At 40.9% G+C, this 20,567-nt stretch overlaps 1 protein-coding gene and 1 long non-coding RNA gene across 4 annotated transcripts; one reads left to right on the top strand and one right to left on the bottom strand.

Annotated features, from left to right (window-relative positions):
• LOC143421421 (uncharacterized) lies at nucleotides 1-8,905 on the bottom strand. The gene is made up of 3 exons (XR_013101052.1): nucleotides 8,840-8,905; nucleotides 8,452-8,494; nucleotides 1-672 (listed from the first exon to the last, which is right to left on the bottom strand). It is a non-coding gene; the product is annotated as an uncharacterized LOC143421421 (long non-coding RNA).
• LOC101487098 (glutathione hydrolase 5 proenzyme) lies at nucleotides 6,117-18,986 on the top strand. Of its 3 annotated transcripts, none has more exons than XM_076890557.1 (12): nucleotides 6,117-6,239; nucleotides 8,075-8,202; nucleotides 8,277-8,384; nucleotides 13,123-13,300; nucleotides 13,687-13,847; nucleotides 14,073-14,219; nucleotides 14,333-14,463; nucleotides 14,918-15,102; nucleotides 15,207-15,298; nucleotides 16,854-16,960; nucleotides 17,135-17,245; nucleotides 17,332-18,986. In XM_076890557.1, exons 2-12 carry the CDS (start codon nucleotides 8,079-8,081, stop codon nucleotides 17,467-17,469), a joined length of 1,482 nt encoding a protein of 493 aa, XP_076746672.1. In that variant the 5' UTR covers nucleotides 6,117-6,239; nucleotides 8,075-8,078; the 3' UTR covers nucleotides 17,470-18,986. The 3 variants fall into 3 exon arrangements, with proteins under 3 accessions (XP_076746672.1, XP_004558641.3, XP_076746671.1); XM_004558584.3 differs by lacking the exon at nucleotides 6,117-6,239 and adding an exon at nucleotides 6,264-6,874; XM_076890556.1 differs by lacking the exons at nucleotides 6,117-6,239; nucleotides 17,135-17,245; nucleotides 17,332-18,986 and adding exons at nucleotides 6,264-6,874; nucleotides 16,174-16,238 and having other exon boundaries at nucleotides 16,854-16,961.
• Nucleotides 18,987-20,567: the final 1,581 nt, after the last annotated feature.

The following is a 20,567-nucleotide window of genomic DNA, read 5'->3' as shown; positions in this document are numbered from 1 at the left end:
TACTTGCAGATTTGCCTCCAAATTCCTGCCTCCAAGCACTGGAATCATCCTTAATGATGTGCTGTTTGACTTCTGCACAATATCTAATTTTGGTAAGGGATCAGCTGGATACATTTTACACTCATTATTAATGAAATACAAGCACAGGGAAGAGCATTGTGGAGATCAGGATGCACAGTGAGGATTGTTCCAAAACTAATGACACAGAGTTTATTTTATTTCCTGCAGTTATTTTCTTAGGGAATGAATAAAGTCTATTTAGAATTAACTCATAAGCAAGGTTTTTGTTACATTCCAACACACATTTCTCAGAGGAAAAAAGTAAAACAAAAAACAAACAACATTTCCTTCAGCATTCATCAGTGTCTGATGATGCTGAACAAAAGTAAATGGCACGTGTCCGGGTTGAATAAATGCATCATCATCTGATTCACATCATTCAGAAGCAATTTATATGTGATCATTTTTCTCTTAACAGTGATGAGTGTGGATTGTAGTTTTGTGCTGTCACTCAAGGCTTTTGTTGTATTTCTCAGGAGAGCAGCCTCCCTCCTCTATCGCTCCAGTTCTGCTGAAGTCTCAGTTGAAGACACTGGTGGTTGGATCGACTGGTGGGAGTATGACCAGTACTGGAATGGCTTTGGTACGTGTCCATGGCAATCACACAAATTGCTAAGGAGAGAAAATAATACAGATCCTCTTTAGTGTAAGAGTAAACACTGTAGTCACAGAAGTTTTCACCCTAATCCATCCTCTAATCATCACTTTCCCATCTGAAAGACTGCAATGTATTCTAATATTTCTCTTCAAGGCGCTCATGAACCACCTTTGGTTTGGAAAGAGCCTTAAGGACGCAATTAATGCTCCAGTTGTTTATGTCGACTCTGAAAATGCAGTAAAGTTTGAACCCAACTTTGAAAAAGTACGTGTAAATATTCAGTGTATTTAAATGATGCCACAATAAGAAATTCTGCTTTTGTTCCATCTGAATCTCTTCTCCTCTTTGTACTTCGGGATGTAATTGAGGCTCTTAAGAAAAAGGGACACAATCATCAACCAGCAACAAGATTCTACAACGTAGTTAACGCTGTGGAAAAGGAGGAGAGCTGTATCTCTGCATGGTCTGATGAAAGGAAAAAAGGCAAAGCAGCTGGTTACTGAGGCCAAAAGCCAGGGGTGTTAGTTTAATAGCCTGGCTTTAAGGTTATAGATACTCCCGCAGCCACAAAATCACAAAATTGTAGCCAATAGTGTGCATAGTACTTAAAGATCATTAAACAAGATGCTGATTATTCTCACAGTAAACACTGTCCTAATAAGTTTATAGTTCCAGTTCATAATTTTAACTCTTACTAAATGCATGTTTATTTTGGTCATTTTAACCCCACAATAGTCCAAAAGGATCATAAAGTAGAGTACGCTTAGGGTGGCCTGTCTATATCTGGACTTCTGGTTTCAAAAGAAAGAAAACAAAAACAGTTTTAAAACACATAACAAGATGACCACAGTCACAATGCTCAGGTTAACACATGTAGTATATGTGAAACACACAATCACAGTTAATTAGGATGAATCCAAAACACCAGGGCTGATGTCGCTGTTACAGCCATGTCACTACAGCAAAGCTTACACACTGTAGAGATTTATTCATAACATTATCTTAAATGGTGATACCACAAGGATGTGTGACATCATCTGTGAGACATCAACCTTAAGATTCAGTGACCTTATATTGTTTTTAGAGAACAAAACTTTTCAGTTTTAATATCTGATTTGTTGTGGTTGTGTGTCTAATAACCTAATCTGGCTTAATTATGGTTGAAATAATATTTTTTTATGACATAACTTTTAGTATCTGAGATATAAACATGAAATCATTCGATTTTATGTTGTAAGATGTGAAAGATTTTGTGCTTTCTGTGCTGTGGTGTTTTTTTCTTCTTCTCTGTTCTCAAACTAGGAGCTCAGCCTGGGAGGGGCTCTTTTTTTCTCCTTCTCTTTCCTCATGTTTTGTGTATTTACAGGTTTTTTTCGTACCTCTCTGTCTTTCCACTGTTATGTTGGCACTTATCCGGCACTATCATGAGCACATGCCGGTTGTCTGGCAGCCTTTAAAACAATTTCCCTCGGGAGAAATAAAGTATCATCAATCAATCAATGATGCCAGTTGTCTACAGTAACTGGCAGTACTTACAATTTTAACTAAAGAAGCATGTTGAAATTCCAAATTTTAACTAGCTTGACCACAGAACAGTTTTCCATTTTGCCTCAGTCCATTTTAAATGATCTGTGGCACAGAGAAGATGCAAGTATTTCTGGATCATGTTTACATATGGCTTGTTCTTTGCATGGCAGCGCTGTAATCTGCATTTTCGGATGGCACATTTATTATCCTGGGTCTGTTTTCCCAGTTATTTTGTTTTGTTTTTTTAGATTTCTAGTTTGTTAATTGAAATATTCTGTGAGGCATCCAATATTGACTTTTAGTGTTGTCCTTTGCACACATATTCTGTGAGTCTTTTGGTGATGTGCTGTACATGATGAGATATACACAAAGTTTTCACAGTTTTAAACTAATAAACATTATTTTGAAATTGATCCATAATATGTTTTTGCAGATTGGTGACCCTCTGTCCGGCATTACTTCTGAGAAACTCTGCCTCTCTAAGTTGCTCTTTTTATGTGCAATCATGTTACTGACTTGTTGCAAATTATCTTAACTTTTAAATGTTCCTCCAGCTGTTTGTTTTTAGTTCCACTTATTATTTAAACATTTTGTTGCCCCGACCTAGCATGTTTGCTCCTGCCATCAAAGTCAAAATGAATTGATATTTTTGATAAAATAGTAAAATGTCACATTTTAAACATTTGATATATTGTCTGTGTTTTACTGTTTTATTATTATTTGTTTTCTATGTATTATTATTTATTATTATTAGTTTTCTCATTATTAGAAAAATAATCGATGAATAGCTACCTTACCGTGGCAGGAGGGTTTGTGTGTCTCGGGGATCTAAGGGATGTTGCTGACAGGCTTTTGTCCCTTCTGAGAGAATAAGCTGGCCAAAGCAGGTGATAGAAGCCACTGACATCTAGACAAGTTTCTTTACCATGTATGAAAGTTTTTTGGGTTAATACCCTATGTTGCCGCTAGAGGTCCCCTGTTTCTGTTTTCTGTATGGTAGGTTTATGTAAAGGTATTTAAGGTGGACGCACTCAATGGGCGTCAGGTGTGTTGTTAGTCGGAAGAAGACAAACAGTTTGTGACCGCTGCGCTGTTATGTTAAAATAGATAAACATGAACAAGATAAGTACTACTGTATTTCTAAACATTTTGCTCTTACAGTTTTTTACGTACTGCCGAGTGACTGTCTGCTGCTCCTCAAATACATTTCATTGCAATGTTGACCCTGTGCTAACTTGCATATGACAAATAAAACTGAAACTGAACTGGAGTTATTGGGCTGTTTAATGAATGCATGCATACCAGTGATATCGCGTCACCCCCGTTAACGAACACCTCAGTGGCTTCCAGCGTAGGCTTAGCCTGTATAGACATGCATCATGGAGCGCGGGAACACGCCTAAGCACAAGATCAGTAGCGGCTGGGGTCTACCACTGCAGGCAAGACCCCCAGGTGCAGGCTGTGTGATCCCAGAAATGACATCTGAGATCTCTGTAGAGAAGACTCCAGTCCTACAAACAGTGACGATATGCGGACACTGAACCAGGTCTCTGGTACAGGACCTGGGCTTTTAGGATAAAAGACACAGGGCGACCGACAGTGGAAAAAAAAAGATTACTTGTATCGTTGTAAATATCACTTGTCAATGATAAAGTCCTGCTTATTCCAGATCTCTTAAAATGTGATGCAGATAAATAGTTATTTAGCCCCAGTGACGGTCCTAGCCTGTTTGGCGCCCTGGGCGAACACTCCCCAGAGTGACAGTATGCATAGTTTGTAAATGACTAACAAACAGCCAACACAATTCGTCATACAATGAGAATCGGACAAATCAACAATTCACAATGACTAATTAATATTGTGCTGAACACAGTCCAAAAGATTCAGTGTCTACTGTTTATGATAGTAAACAGTAGACACTGAATCTACAATTAGTAGGCAAGTTTTCACTATGCCTACTAATTAATGTTATCTTGTTGTATTTGTGTCGTAGTCAGTGCCATCCTCTATGCTGTTGCATTCGGGGGCAGCAGGTTGAGGGTCACAGATGCCAACAGACTAAATAAACTGATCCACATGTTGTGGGGGTGGAGCTGGACTCCATTAGGGTGGTGTCTGAGAGGCAGATGTTGTCCAAGATAAGGACAATCATGGATAATAACTCCCACCCACTCCATGACCTGCTGGCTAGTCACATGAGCACGTTCAGTGAGAGACTGAGATTACCAAAAAGCACCACTGACCGACACAGGAAATCATTCCTGCCTGTGGCTCCCTGTACAACTCCTCCATCTAATACACTGTAAACACTGCAACAGTCACACCCCTTTTTACACGTGCTCTTTCATGGAATATTCTTGCCAATGTTCTTGATATTTATTTAAAATCACCTCTGTTAATTCTTGATATTTATAATTGAGTGGTCTGTATATAATAGTGCTATTTCTTACATGTGTAAAATCTGTAACATAATGTATTGTTTGGAGTTTAGTCTGTTGCTATTTTCACAATTTCTTCTTGGAGCAACTGTAACCTACATAATTTCCTTAGGGATTAATAAAGTATTCTGATTATGATTCTGATTGTTTCAGGATGACCTGCCATGGTCCAATCACACATCTGCTTACTTGTATCTTTTGCACCCCATGACTTTGAACTTTTCCTGTCCATCTTCCATTGGTTTTAATGTTGCACTCCAGTATGAACACCCATCCCCCAACCCGAGGATCACCACAACACAACCTAACAGACCTACACCTTAGTTCACAGATTCACTTTGTCTAGGGTTTATTTCTGGGATTTCGCACAACCCAGGATTCAAATCATGAGTAGATAATGGGCTTGGATTTACAACATTATGAATGAAATGTGCTCTATTTGGAAGCAGCCGGTCCCCTTTCGACAGGTTGTGTGTGAGATTTTAAATCATCAAACTGTAAATTATAAATTTTAAATTGTTATTGATCCCTTTACTCCTGGTCCTAAAGTGTATATTTATTTTCTTACTCTTCTTATTTTTATTGTTTGTTTACTTGCACTGCTGTAACTGGATCCTCGTCTCGTCTCTCTATATACTGGACTGTATGTAGCGGAGATAACAATAAAGTTTACTTTCACTTCAGTAGCGAGGGCTCTCGCGCTCACTTTTCGCGTATAGAATTTCGAAAAACGTCGGTGCAAATTATAAGTCTGTATCATGATGTCTGGTGTTTTCGTGTTTTTTGGTTTGTTTTTATTTTGTTTTATTTTGCGAGTTGGTTATTAGACGCTGCTCCAGCCAGCCAGAGAATCCCCCGCAGCCCCGCCCTCTCCTCCCTGTGCCGCAAGCAGCAGGCGCACCTCGCAAACGGAGGGCGCCCTTACTCCCAGCAAATGGGTGATAGAAAACCGATCGGTGCCTGTACCATTCCCCATATGCGCTGGCATGACGTCGGGGCAGCATGAGTACGAGCATTTTTTTTTTTTTTTTTTTGCCGATGCCCACCACGATGCCGCCCCGGGCAACCGCCCGTGTCGCCCGTATCTAAAACCGCTACTGATGATGGTTGTGTTGACAAATTTGTCCAAATCTGAAGCTAACAAAGTACATTTAAGCTAAATACAGTTCACATAGGTTTCAATTTAAATACAAAATATTGTTTCAGTTTTTATTTAACCTCAAGTTTAGTTTTAAATTGCAGTTAACTGCATTTTCGCACTTGAATTTTTATTTCAGTTTTAGACCAAATATATTTCTTCATATTTGAGCAGTGCTGACAGATACCCGAACATTCAGCTGCACTTAATATTAGTCCAACTGAAGATCATAATTTACCACTTCACCACCCACTCTGGTCAGTGAACCAACATCACTGAGAGACTAAAAGTCACAATCTTGATGCAAAGTATTTATGGTTTGGGTGAGGAAGACCAGCGCGTGGCTCATGAACAGCGAACAGTAGGAGGTCGATAAAGCAGCGATAAGAGCCGTCGATGTTATTCGATCCTTTTGCAGTGGGACAACGACGTGCACACTATCCCCGGTGGGATCAAGCACATGGAGGAAAAGGCTGAGGTAAGAAAAGTCCACCCAGTGTCTTGCAGAGATGAGCAAAAAACATCAGGGCTACCGGTGTTCTGACAAAACGTCCTACACACCGGGAGCAGCTACCTCTGCTTACCACAAACACACGTCTCCGTTGCGTTGTGCCTATCAGTACCCACACAGCGGATATATGTGCGCAATACATCGCTGTGCTGTCTGGGAAATCAACAAGCGGTTAACTTTCGGAGGAAGTGAATTACCGACGGTTACGCAGAGAAGAAAGCAGCGATGCCTGAGTCAACCGAGCACGTGGAAGAGGCAAATACGTCTCCTATGTGTCCCCCCAACGAGGACATTGAGGACGAGGACGTTGTGGGGGCAAATACCACTCCTATGTGCCCCCCCAACGAGGACATTAAGGACGAGGACGTTGAGAGCGCAAAAACGAGAGCAAAACGAAAACGCCTGGCCAAAGTTCTCCGCGTATTAGTAGCAGTTGGCTTATTTGTAGTTGGTCTAATTGTAGGTGCTCTAGTAGCTGGTCTACTAGCTGATTATTATGGGTATTGGAAGGGTAGAAGTGAGTGTAAGGACACCAGTGCTAATTGCCCTTTCTCAAAAGCTGCTGTGGCCGCAGACTCCTGGAATTGTTCAGAGATTGGACGGTGAGTAACATTTTAAACTTCGGACACATTTTCGTTTTTCGCATTACACATAAAATTATGCACTGTTCCAAATGCAAACTTTAGCGCTAAAACGTCTTTGAAAACTGCATGACAGCGTCTCATCATGGAAGTGTGCGGTTATGTCCCCCCCCCCCCCCCCCCTTTTTTTTAAATAAAAGTCAAAATTCGGTGTGATCTGTATAAAATCTTCATGCCATTTCCCTACTAAATGATTTATTGGTCAAAACGGAGAAAAAGCCGTATTACGTAGAAACTATGATTCTTACAGATGTGGTGTGTATTGTCAACAGACAGTACAGTATAGAGATTAAAAATATCATGCCTCGGATCCCATCATTCACTTCAAAGATCCGGACCTAAGATCTGTTTCGTTCCTAAGTGACAAATTACTATTGTTACTGACATCGTCTGTAATGACAACATAGAGGGGAATAATATTCCAGTATCACGGTAAAGCACGTAATAGATGGTCCAACATGTGGATATCACCCTTTGCCTCTCCTAAGCATTAAATTTAAACGCATACTTAGGTTGCAGTAAGCTGCAGTACCAACAGTGATATTTTATTTCAAGCAAACATGAAAAGAAATGTTTAAAGAGATGGGGGTGGCTGTAGCTCAGGTAGAGCGGGTCACCTACTAACTGGAAGGTTTTTGGTTTGATATATATATATATATATATATATATATATATATATATATATATATATATATATATATATATATATATATATATATAGCAAACCAAAAACCAATCTTCTTCAGATAGATTTATTCCCTCTCCTTGGACACAATATCTGTATTACAGTGAGGTCTTAATTGGAGACATTTAAAGAAGTAACCCCTCTCCAGGTTTTAACTGTCTGACATTTGTTGAAAGGTAACCAGGCCTTTTTCAGATGATGCTTTCCAATATGCGGAAATGCCAAAGTTGCACCAATATTTAAACCTACTATCAGTTTTAACAGGGCTGATTTCTGTGTCATATGCTCGCAAGCGTAGTATTCTTGCATCACTTTCAAACATTTTCTTTCTAAGTTCCTGGAACCAGATGCTCAGTGGTACTTTTATGCAGTTGGATACTTTGTTTTAAAAGTGACTGCAATAATGGTTTATCCCCGCGAATAGCCGGGAGCGGGACATGAACTTCAGCCTGATCTATTTCTCTGAACTGTTTCAGGAACATGCTTCAGAAAGGCGGCTCTGCAGTAGATGCTGCCATTGCTGCGCTGTTGTGCACCTCCATCATCAACCCACAGTGCGCGGGCATCGGAGGCGGGGTCATATTCACTGTGATGGACAGCTCTGGTAACAAGACACCCTTGCTCCTCTTAGCTCAACCCCGCTGGGGTTTAACATAATAATATGTCATCTTTTCAAAGGTAAAGTGAAAATCATCAACTCCAGAGAGACTGTCCCCAGAAATGTGAACTCTGACCTGCTTAAGTTGTGTCGTAAAACCACAGAGTGGACCATGGAGTGGCTGGAAGGTGGGTTGTTTTTCTGCCATAATGCTAATATTTATAATGGTTTAGTCTAATCTGCTCTTGGACTCACCTTTATGACACAGCCTCATTCCTCATTCCTCAAGAAAGAGAAACTGGGATAATAAAAAAGAAAAGAAAAAAAGAGATAAAGCAAACCACTACAGAGGGTTTGGCTGTCGGCAGTTATTCAAGACAATGAGTCGGTGTCGTATATGACACTATCAGAATAATCTAGCATAAATTAAAACCATGAAACACATGCTCCTTAGTTTCAGAAGCAACCAGAGAGATTGAAGTAGTTTCTTTCTCCAAACAGGTCTTAACGGGTCTTTTTCCAAATTATGCACAAGATGTAACACAAAAGTTCTAAAGGTGTAGCCAGTTATTTGCAGAGGTATTTTTTACATTCTGCACCTTAGTCTGTAAGACAAACTCAAGATGTGAAGGATCATACCTACTTTTTATCATCTGGGATAGGGCTCTTGTCACCAAAGAAGCGAAGGAAAGAGACAGCATGACAGGTATCCTCCTCCTCACCTCTAACCTCATCTCCTGAAATAAAGTCAGGGCTCTAACACACTAAGGAATGCATAACCATTATTATTTAATTACTGTAAGCAGATTAGACATGGAGCGCTTCCAACTCCAGGCAGTCAACGAAAAACCAGCTAAACAACAACAGCTGGTTATAAGCTAACATTAAAGCAGGCTTGAGTTTCCTGTTTATGAAAGTGGGACAAACTGGGACAAAACAGTTGGACAAAAGAACAAAACACTAAAGACAGGACCCTCAGATGAGACAGAGACGGACTGGACACAAAGAAAGTCCTGGGTCCTTTTTGTCATATCTTTCATTTCATGGTGCATCCGATGTGTTTTTTTTTTTCTTGGTCAAAGGTTTGAACTGCAGGCAGGTCATTTTAACACCCAGGTACTTCTACTGTGAAACCATGCTATTGTAATAGATACAGTATGCGCGGTCTTGCTGATGTCAACTCGATGGGAGCGTAAGTTGTTCTAAGACCTGTGTACAGATGTGCAAGCAGCCAATTCCATAGGCAGTAATGTAATCACCTTCAAATGTTTTGAATTGAGTGGTGATAACAAGCTGCAAAAACAGCAGCACTTGTTAAAGCCCTTTACTGTTTAGCCCAGAGGATGCAGGATCCACATTTTCTAACAAACAAACAAACAAACAAACAAACAAACAAACAAACAAACAAACAAACAAACAAACAAACAAACAAACAAACAAACAAACAAACAAACAAACAAACAAACAGATTTGTCAGACATTAGAACAGTTCTCCACTTTGCCTCAGTCCTTTTTAAGTGAGCTTTAGCCCAGAGAAGACAGCTGCATTTCTGGATCATGTTCATGTATGACTTTCTTTTTTGCATGATAGAGAATTTAAATTTGTGGATGGCACACTGAACCATGAAAAACTAAGTACATGCTTACTGTTGTGGCGAGGTGGTCAGGGGGTGTTATGATTAAAATGCAACAGCGCCACCTAGGGGAATTTCAACCCTAGGAAATATAAAGAGAGTGTGTTTTCAGACTAAACAAAAGAATTACATAGGCTTGAAGAGACATTGCTGAGGCAAATTGGTTCCAGTATTAAAATGCCTTTATTAAATACATTTGTTAAAAGACAAAAAAAGGGTTAATAAGCAATTGCAGCCCAGAGCACAATGAAAGTTGACTGTGGCACGGCCTCAATAGTGTCCTCAAGTGTCCTATTATTTTACATTTCCACCAAATTATGTGTGTGTGTTTTAACAACAAAGAGAAATATAAAATTAATGATTTCTAAACTCAAAATAACCTGTAACCACACAGCTCTTTACATACTTTAGAATTTAGTCTGTGCAATACTACAAATTTTTGGATTCAAAGATTCAAGAAAGTGTTTATTTTCATGTGTACAGAAGGAATAGCATTTCTATGTGCAAAATGAACTTAGTGTGCAAATTGTCCTTATATGCAAATTGCAGTTGAGGTAGGTCAGCTGTTCAGGTGTCCGACAGCAGTGGAAGAAGGAGTTAGTGAGTCGAGATGTTCTGGATTTCACACTCCTAAACCTTCGTCTCGAGGGCAGAAGTGTGAACAGTCCATGTTGAGGGTGTGTGGGGTCTCTAAGGATGGAGGCAGCTCTCCTCTGGACTCTGCGATGGTAGATGCTCTGCAGAGAGGGCAGCGGGGTCCTGGTGATCTTCTCCGCAGTTGTTATCACTCTCTGCAGGCGCTTGTGGTCCATAGCAGTAGTGCTGCCGTACCATGCAGTGATGCAGCTGGTCAGTGTGCTCTCCACGGTGCAGCTATAGAAGCTGCTGAGGATCTTGGCTAACATCCCAAATTTCCTCAGCCTCCTCAGGAGGCTTCTTGACCAGCTGTGTGGTGTTCAGTGTCCAGGTGAGGTCTTCACTGATGTGAATGCCCAGGTACCTAAAACTGCTCATCTCCTTTGTTTTTCAGTGTTGAGGGTGAGGTTATTGTCCTCACACCATGACACCAGACCGGCCACCTCTCTCCTATAAGCCGCTTCGTCCCCTCCAGTGATGCGACCGATCACTGCAGTGCCATCTGTGAACTTCAAAATGATGTTGTCTTTGTTGGAGGCGACACAGTCGTGGGTGTACAGGGTGTAGAGGGTGGGGCTGAGGACGCAAACTTGTGGGACGCCAGTGTTTGTGGTAATGCTGACTGAAGTCCTGTTGCTGATCCTGACAGAGGCCTGCCAGTGAAAAAGTTCTGTAGCCAGTCACAGAGGGTGGGGTGCAGGCCGAGTGTAGACAGTTTGTGGATGAGTTTGTGAGGGATGACTGTGTTGAAGGCGGAGCTATAGTCAGCAAAGAGTACCCTGATGTAGGAGTCATTATTTTCCAGGTGGGAGAGTGAATAGTGAAGGGCAGCAGCGATGGCGTCTGACGTGGACCTGTTGGCCGGTAGGCATACTGCAGGGGGTCCAGAGTGTCTGGAATATTGCTCTTAATGTGTCCTTGGGCAAGACACTTCACCCTACTGGTGGTGGTCAGAGGGCCTGGTGGCGCCAGTGTCCGGCAGCCTCGCCTCTGTCAGTGCGCCCCAGGGTGGCTGTGGCTACAATGTAGCTCCATCACCAGTGTGTGAATGTGTGTGTGAATGGGTGGATGACTGGATATGTAAAGCGCTTTGGGGTCCTTAGGGACTAGAAAAGCGCTATACAAATACAGGTCATTTACCATTTAATGTAGGCCAGCACCACTCTCTCAAAACACTTTGCAATGATTGGAGTGAGTGCAACTGGTCTGTAGTCATTTAGGCAGGTGGCTGGGCTTTTCTTGGGGAGATGGATGATAGTTGTGGTCTTGAAGCATGTGGGAACTATGCTCCGACTGAGGGAAAGGTTAAAGATGGAGGTGAGAACATCAGCCAGCTCGTTAGCACATGCTCTAAGGGCCCGTCCAGGGATGTTGTCTGGTCCTGCTGCCTTGCGGTGGTTGATCTTCCTCAGGACCTTGTGCACTTGGTCTATTGAGACCGCTGGCGGGGGAGAGGGTCGGGTAATCTGGGGGTTCTGGAAGGTCTTGGAGGTCTAGAGGTTCTGGGAGATATGGGAGGTGTGGAGGATCTGGGAGGTCTGGGGGGTCTCAAAGCAGGTGTAAAGCGGGTTGAGATCCTCCAGCAGACCACCTGTGGAGCTGATGGTGTTGGTGGTGGCCCTATATTCTGTGATGTGCCTTGCCACATCCGCCTGGGGTCAGCAGAAGAATAGAAGTACTGCCTCTTAGCTGCTGTAATGGCTTTCCTCAGTGTGTACTTCACAGCTTTGTACTCCATCTCATTGCCTGATCTGAATGCAAGAGAGCGAGTACGCAGCATGTGTCGTACCTGACCGTTGATCCAGGGCTTCTGGTTGGGGAACTTTCTGATTTGTGTAGACAGCTTGCCAGGATGCTGTCCATCTTTCCCATTTTCTGGTCCCCAGGACAAATCTTAACTTTCCTCACAAGTCCATCTTTATCAGTCATTGTTTCTAATTTGGCTAATCTTCACTCGTTCTGTGGCAGATTATCTGTCTATGGAGTTTAAGCTGGAAATCTTGTGAGATCTTGTGAGGCCAGAGACACAGGCTGCTGTGGATGCACATGTCCCTGTCCCTTATGTTGCTGTCAGCAGAGTACAAAAGACCTTCCTGCATTACTTCCTGATTGTCTATAGTGTGTTGACTTTGACCTATGGGATGGACAGCAATACGAGGAGTATTTATTATAGCAGTTCACTTGTGGCGGACATAAAATAAATAAATAAAGAAAATAGAAATTAAAATATGTGTGAGGTAAATGGATCAAGAAAAGAAAGGGGGCTCCAGACACCATTTATTTATAGGGTCCAGAGTTCTGTGCTACACTCCTGCACACAGGCTGCATAAACAGTAAGAAAAGTAAGTATAAGATGCTAAATGCTTCTTTAAGCCAGAAATAGTGTAAATATGTAAATGTAGTGAAATAAACTAAAAGTAAGTGTAGGATGCAAAATGTTATCTCTAACACAATCAGTTACAAACAGACACACATTTAAAAATTACAGTGTTTCCCTCTGAAATGGAGCAGAATAGAATAGATTATTTACAAAGCACCAAATTATAACAAATGTCATCTCAGACCATTAAAGGTCAGGACCTTACAGTTTACTCAAAACACGAGTAAATGTATGTGGGACTTTCCAGCCCTGACTACCCATTATCTGTCTAACCAGATAGCAGATGGATTGGGGTTCCTGGGGAAATTCGAGGTTATGAAGCGGCACACCGGCTTTATGGGAAGTTGCCGTGGGCCGACCTCTTTCAGCCGACCATCAAATTAGCCAGAGGAGGATTCCCTATTCCTCACTACCAAGGTCAACACATCCCACGCATTGGCAACACGTCACTACGGTATGAAATACACCAACAATGTGATTTCAAAAATACAAATGAATGTTTTAGGCGATCATGGCTCAAAGAGTTGGCAGTTCGTCTTGTAACCGGAAGGTTGCCGGTTCGAGCCCCAGCTCGGACAGTCTCGGTCGTTGTGTCCTTGGGTAAGACACTTCACCCGTCGCCTACTGGTGTTGGCCAGAGGGGCCGATGGCGCCAGTGTCCGGCAGCCTCGCCTCTGTCAGTCTGCCCCAGGGCGGCTGTGGCTACAATGTAGCTGCCTCCACCAGTGTGTGAATGTGAGAGTGAATGAATAGTGGTGTTGTAAAGCGCTTTGAGGGCCCCGAAAAGTGCTATATAAATGCAATCATTATTATTATTATTTCACTGTCTTTGTGTTTTAGGGAGTTATATTTAGATAAAAATGGGAACCTGCTTAAGACCGGGGATACTGTGAAATTTGAGAAACTGGCTGACACTTTGGAGACGATCGCAAACGAGGGACCAGATGTGTTTTACAACGGAACAATAGCAAAGAATTTAATCAGTGACATACAGAAAGCAGGTATTATCAGACGGGATTCATCCTGCTCTCTTTTCTGAACATTTTCTGTTTGCCAGGCACAATGATCTAATTACAAATTAACAAATCGATTCGTTCTGTAAAAATCTACCATGATCACTGTGTGCTACACTCTGATCTGTCTGGATCCATTCAAAGTCTTGATTATGAAATGCGTTGTGTTCATTTTTGCTCAACAAAATCATTTGTTTTAATGTTTTTGCTCAGGAGGAACACTCACACTGGAGGACTTGGCATCGTATCAAGCTAATGTGACTGATGCGTGGAATATTTCTCTGGGAGATTACCGGATGTACTTCCCTCCGCCTCCTTCAGGAGGAGCCATCCTCAGCTTCATCCTCAACACCATGAAAGGTTCCTGATTGTTGCTTCTAGCATGTGGAGATGATCCTTATCAATCTTTACAAATGTGATACACTAGAAATGGATGTTTTAAATAAAAAACAAACAATTATTTATATTTTCAGGATACAAAATGGAATCAGAACCTAACATGACTGATGAAAAGATTTTGTTTTATCACCGTTATATTGAAGCTTTAAAATTTGCCAATGGATTAAAGAAACATATCAGAGATCCAAACTTCAGCTCAGATAAAGTAAGTATCTGAAAATCCTACAGATTTGCACCTGCTTTGTTGCATATAGTATGATTATATTTAAGTGACTAAACGAGTAAATGTAGCAACACCACATCAGCCTCTGCTCTGCCTGAACCCTGTGCTCCACCCCGCCTGCAGCTCATCCACAAACCACATCCCACCACAGTCGGTTTATGCACATTGATAATGAGTTGAGGTCTGAAGTTTTTTGTAATATCTCTGAGCATTGCACAGTCGGACTTTGGGTTAATTTGCTGGGGTGAGCTTGCGACTTTGCAAGTCGCTGGTTGAAGATGCTTCTGCTGTGTCTGTCACCAGCAGCGTCAGTGATGCATCAATGATCAAAATTCTGTTAATATTTGGCTGTAAATTGTTAATTTTCTTGATATCAATGTATTTTCTGTAATGTGCTTATTTAATTATGGGTCTTAATTCTCTGTATTTCACACAGATGGCAAAGAATTTGACAGAGGATAGCTTTGCCAACCACATACGGAGTTTGATCAGCAGCGACAAGACTCACGATCCCCAGTATTACGGCAAAAACTCATATCTGGACAGCATCGGCACCACACATGTATCTGTGCTGGCTGAAGATGGATCTGCTGTGTCTGTCACCAGCAGCATCAACGATGAGTCAGTACCTGCATCATTCTGTTTCACTGTTAGAAACCAGCTGACTTTTCCACAACAGTGTCACAGGGTTTAGACCTAGTTCATTTAATGTTTACTCTTTACAGATTTGGGTCCAATGTCCTCTCTTCAAGCACTGGAATCATCCTCAACAACCATCTAAATGACTTTTGTGGTCGAGCTCATAACATCTTTCATGGTAAGGGATCAGCAGGATTCCTTCTGAATTTAATATTTATTAACAAATATTCTGGACCTCAGTTCTGATTTGTATAGTGCTAATTCGCAGTTGTACTTCATCTTCATCTTTACTTCAACTAACGTGTTTAGCATGGTTAATATCAGCGGTCTCCAACCTTTTTTGCGCCACGAACCGGTTTATGCCCGACAATATTTTCACGGACCGGCCTTTAAGGTGTCGCGGATAAATACAACAAAATAAAACTAGTACCGGTACCGAAAAAAAGAAGATTTATTCATAACACACGTGAAAAGACCCAGGAAAACCGAGTTAACAATAAAAACGATAACAAAATAACACTGACAACCGATAAAAACCCTGAAAACTATACATTTCACACCTGAGCCTCAACTCTCGCGGCCCGGTACCAAACGACTCACGGACCGGTCCAAGGCCCGGGGGTTGGGGACCGCTGGTTAATATAACATATACTTTATAAATATGCATGTTTGCACATGTTAGCATGTTGGGGGGCAAATATAAGAAATTTGAAAGAAAAACAACAACACCTCAGGAAACTGCACACCATGAATTATTAATCTAAGAGTACCAAACAAAAGCACCATTGAGGAAATGAGCGCAGAAAATTGCATTTCATAATTCATTGTGACACCTTGTCATCTGACAATTGATGAAAACAATCAACAAAACTGCCAAACTGAAGCACATCATGTAAATTTGGATTAAAATGCCATTTTCCATTTAATGCCATAGCCTACTGAAATGTTTTGAATGTTCAAAAACAGGCACAGTTGAGCTCTGAGTGAACTTCTATAAACACAAATTACACGAGCTCTCTAAATCTGTCCTGTCTTCCTCACCTCACTCTTCAGCTGGTCACAGCAGATGACTGCCCCTCTGTGAGCCTGGTGCTGTTGGAGGTTTCTTGCTGTTAAAAGTGAGTTTTTCCTTCACACTGTCATTAAGTACCTGCTCACAAGGGGCTCGTCTTATTGTTCAGTTTTGTCTCTACTGAAGTGGGTTAACCTTATAATATAAATGTGCTGTTGTGATTTAACAGTATATGGATATTTATATTCATTTATACTGTATATAGATAGGGCAGCACGGTGGCGCAATGTTGCCTTATAGCAAGAAGGCCCTGAGTTCGATCCCACCTCCTGTGGGGAGCTTGCATGTTCTCCCCATGTTTGTGAGTTCTCTCTGAGTACTCTGGCTTCCTCCCACAGTCCAAAGACATGCAGTTAGTAGGGTTAGGCTAATTGGTGATTCTAAATTGCCCATAGTTGTGAATGTGAATGGTTGAGTGTCTCTCTGTGTTAGCTCTGCATCAGGCTAGCGACCTGACCAGGGTTTAACCTGCCTCTCACCCTATGATAGCTAGGATAGGCTCCACTGCCCCCGCAATCCAGGTATGAAAATACTGCAAGAAAATACAGTCACTGATTTGTGTATGAAACATTTGTATGAATGATTTATGCTCAAATATGTGTGTACAGACTGATTTCTGCTTTCTAGTTTCGCCGTTCAAGGTCTTTGTTGTATTTCTCAGGGGAGCGGCCTCCCTCCAATATGGCCCCTTCTGTGCTGAAGTCTCCGTTGAAGACGCTGGTGATTGGAGGGTCTGGTTCTGAAATGATTCCACCGGCTGTGGCCTCGGTACGTATGCATGGTACACACAAAGGTGCCGTTACATATTAAATAAAATAAATTCATGTGGACCGATGCCCGTCTTTGCTGTTAAAGGTTGCATCACAGTAAGAGGACTCTTCACCCTAATTTATCCTGTAATCATCACATTCTCACCTCATAGATTTATTTTTTCTCTCCAAGGCGCTCATGAACCACCTTTGGTTTGGAAAGAGTCTTAAGGAGGCAATTGATACTCTGGTTGTTCTTGTAGACTCTCAAAGTGAAGTAACACTTGAATCCAAGCTTGAAAAGGTAATTTATTCAGTGTATTTAAATGATAAATTAATAATTTCTACAGGTTTTGTTCCATCTGAGTCTCTCTCCTCTTTGCTCTGCAGGATGTAGTTGATGGTCTTGAAGCTCTGGGACATAAAGTAGCAAAATTCTACAACACAGTTAACGCTGTGGAAAAAGCGGGCAACTGTATCTCTGCGTGGTCTGATAAAAGGAAAAATGGTGAAGCAGCTGGTTACTGAGACCAAGACTCTGTGATGTCAGTTATACAGCATGGCTTTAAGGTTATGATAGCAGAGCTGGACATGGCATATTATGTTTAAGTGGAAGCTAGCGAGCTAACTTCCTGCTAACTTCTAACTCTGTTGAATTTAATAAATTCTGTTTTCATGGATGCCTGGAAGTTAAACTTAATTGTTACACCTGGTAGAGCAGAACACTGATCATCTTATTAAAGATGAAAGAATTTAGACAGTTTGTAACTCTCAGTGATGCCACAGTGATCGTTTGACTGCGGGACCCAGAAACGGTTAATGACGTCAAACTTAAAGACCTGATAACTATTTCAAACTGTTTACAGAACACCAATAGGAAAGGATGGTTTTGTTTCTTGTTTTTTTATAATTTTTGTGCTTTTGAGTGTTTGCCTTAGAAAATGCAGTTTTTACTGTTTCTTCCCTCAGTAAACATAAACAACGATTCAGGAAAAAACATTACATATATTTTTTTTATCATGACTCTAGTTTTACGTGGCCTATCAACACAACATACACTTTTAACACAAAAGTGAAGACTCAGGGTTGTCTTGGGTTGTTGCTATGTCATCTTAAATTGGTCATGTGATTGGTTTATCATGGCTATTTTTCCTCAGCAAATCAGCAGCACTTGTGCGATTGTTTCACCCTGGAGACCGCTTCGACTGTCTGAGTGTTGAAAATATTATTTAAATCCCAAATTGAATGCAAAATAGTGCAAAGACAGCATGATAGAATTTTTTTGAGAGATTGATATATCGGCCTTGATTTTATACAGTCAATATGATCTATTATATTCTTTTATCATAGAATATATAAAAACAAGGACACCGCTTTCAGGTTGAAATGTGAAGCCTGTGTCTGTTTCTTCAACCTGCATCAGGCCAGCAGGAAGAGACTGACCGCAGAAATCTTTGGTTATATGAAAGATTGTTGGAAAAAGAGCTACAATTCACATTTTCAAGTCTCATCAAATTCATGTTTACTTTGTAAATTTTAGCCCACTGGATTGTCCAGAAGTGAGAGAAAGTAAGGTCCACTTTAGGACAGCCCTAAGTTATCTATCAATTGATTTGTAGCTTAAACAAATAAACAAAACCAAAAAAGTTTGGAGTCCTACAACAGCAGTGCAGTTACTGTTACAGGCATGTCAGCATTAACAAAACTAGATCTCACAGACTGTTCGAGCCAAACAGAAAGGTCAGGTTTTTATCTGAATATTATACACCACATTTAAATGCTTTTCAATATTAGGTTTTTTTCTTCAGTTTGCATATTAAGATTTTTTGCTCAGTTCATCCTGTTATTGTTTTGCTGTTATAAAGTGTGGGTAATTCTGCTGATGTGCTCAGGGTTAAAGTTAATCAGACAAACAGTTTGTGAAGCAACACTTTTCTTTTTATAGTTGTTTAATGTGTTTTATTGACAGGAATAGACAACCCGGACTTGAACTGAAAATGTTTTATTTTGCCAGTTTTGTGTACAATAAATTCCTTTCTTCAGTGTTTAATGTCTGCCTAGTTTTCATTATTGGATTTCATCCAGGCTGCCTTTTGGAAATCACGAGTCAGAAACTTTATGTTCTGCGGAGATGACAGAAGCTTATAGAAAACAATTGCTTTCAAAACACACAGGTCACGTAATTCTGACAAAATCTGAAGTTTTGGTGCACTTCACCCCAGTTCCAACAGGTGGCGCACCTGCGGCTTCAAGGTTCTGCCAGGCGCCAGAATTCACATTTTTATCAACTGGAGTGATTTGTAATAATTTAATCATTACTGCTTTAATTTATTAAACACACATGTGTAAAAGAAAACAATACCCTCTCTCTGACCTGAATTTGAAGCGTAATCAAATCAATATTATATAGATAAATATCCTACTCTGATAATCCTGGTTTACAGATTGGAGAAAGCAAGATACTGCCGGGTGAGCTCCATTCACTCATATAAGCAGAGAGAGAGACACACCAAGCTGCAAACTCATAAAAATATCTCAATAAAAAAATGTCATCCTCACTATATACACACTATATTTGTACTGTAGATAAGAAAAGCTAGAAAAACACATCCATTATTTTCAGGTGATCGATTTCGTAACAGTTTTCATAACAGATTCGTTTTTTCTTTTCTTTTAAAGAAAATTCTTGCTGATGCTTCTGGTGTGAATATCTGATAAACAACACAAGGCAGGTTTACTATAACCAAAGCTCAGCACTCACAGTAAACATCATGTCACTGTTACAAGATATACAACATTCACAGCAGTATAAATTTTAAAAAGGTTTCTTCATGTTTCAGAAGTCGCTCAGCAGAGGATGATTCGAGTCAGCATGCATGAAGTGGACTGTTACAACTGATCAGAATTAGTCCATCAAAATATAATACATGTCAACTTTTTATAAAGAAGGAAAACACATTTAGTGTTAAATTGACTAAAAATAAAACCAAATTCTATTCCAGCTTCTAGCTTTGTTCTACTGTGTAAGTAAAGCAAACCTGATGACAGGAACTCCCAGAAAATGTAAAAAAACATGTAGAAGTCAACCAAACACATCCAAATTTTGAGCGCTTTGAGCAAAAAATAAAGCTCAAAACCAACTGTAAACCTGTGTGGTTTTTACAGTAAATGTAGTAATGTTACCCACAGATGTATTTGGGGCTCACTTGTGAGGGATGGCAAGGATTCTATTAAATTATAATAGAATCTATCTATAATAATCCTTATGTGTTGGAGTGTAAATGGCACTTTTCTAGTCCCTAAGGACCTCAAAGTGCTTCACACTACATTCAGTCATTCACACACTGGTGATGGCAGCTACATTGTAGCCACAGCTGGGGCGCACTGACAGAGGCGAGGCTGCCGGACACTGGCGCCACCGGGCCCTCTGACCACCACCAGTAGGCAAACAAGGTTAGTATCTTGCCCAAGGATATTTGGCATGCAGTCAGGAGGCAGCCTGGGATCGAACCACCGACCTTCTGATTAGTGGCTGACCTGCTCTGCCACCTGAGCTACAGCCACAGTAGTGTATACTGTTGACTTTAAAGAGTTACTGGCAAAGTTACACTAATCATAGCCCAAAA

Source organism: Maylandia zebra, linkage group LG12, assembly GCF_041146795.1.
Source record: "Maylandia zebra isolate NMK-2024a linkage group LG12, Mzebra_GT3a, whole genome shotgun sequence".
Classification (NCBI taxonomy): domain Eukaryota; kingdom Metazoa; phylum Chordata; class Actinopteri; order Cichliformes; family Cichlidae; genus Maylandia; species Maylandia zebra.
The sequence above is the reverse complement of the archived record's forward strand: the minus strand, read 5'-3'. Positions and strand labels throughout refer to the sequence as shown.

Coding starts and splice junctions, on each gene's coding strand:
- LOC101487098 (XM_004558584.3), top strand. CDS start 6,498: ATGCCTGAGTCAACCGAGCACGTGGAAGAGGCAAATACGTCTCCTATG. Junction 6,875..8,074: donor AATTGTTCAGAGATTGGACG/GTGAGTAACATT, acceptor GAACTGTTTCAG/GAACATGCTTCAGAAAGGCG. Junction 8,385..13,122: donor GACCATGGAGTGGCTGGAAG/GTGGGTTGTTTT, acceptor CTGTCTAACCAG/ATAGCAGATGGATTGGGGTT.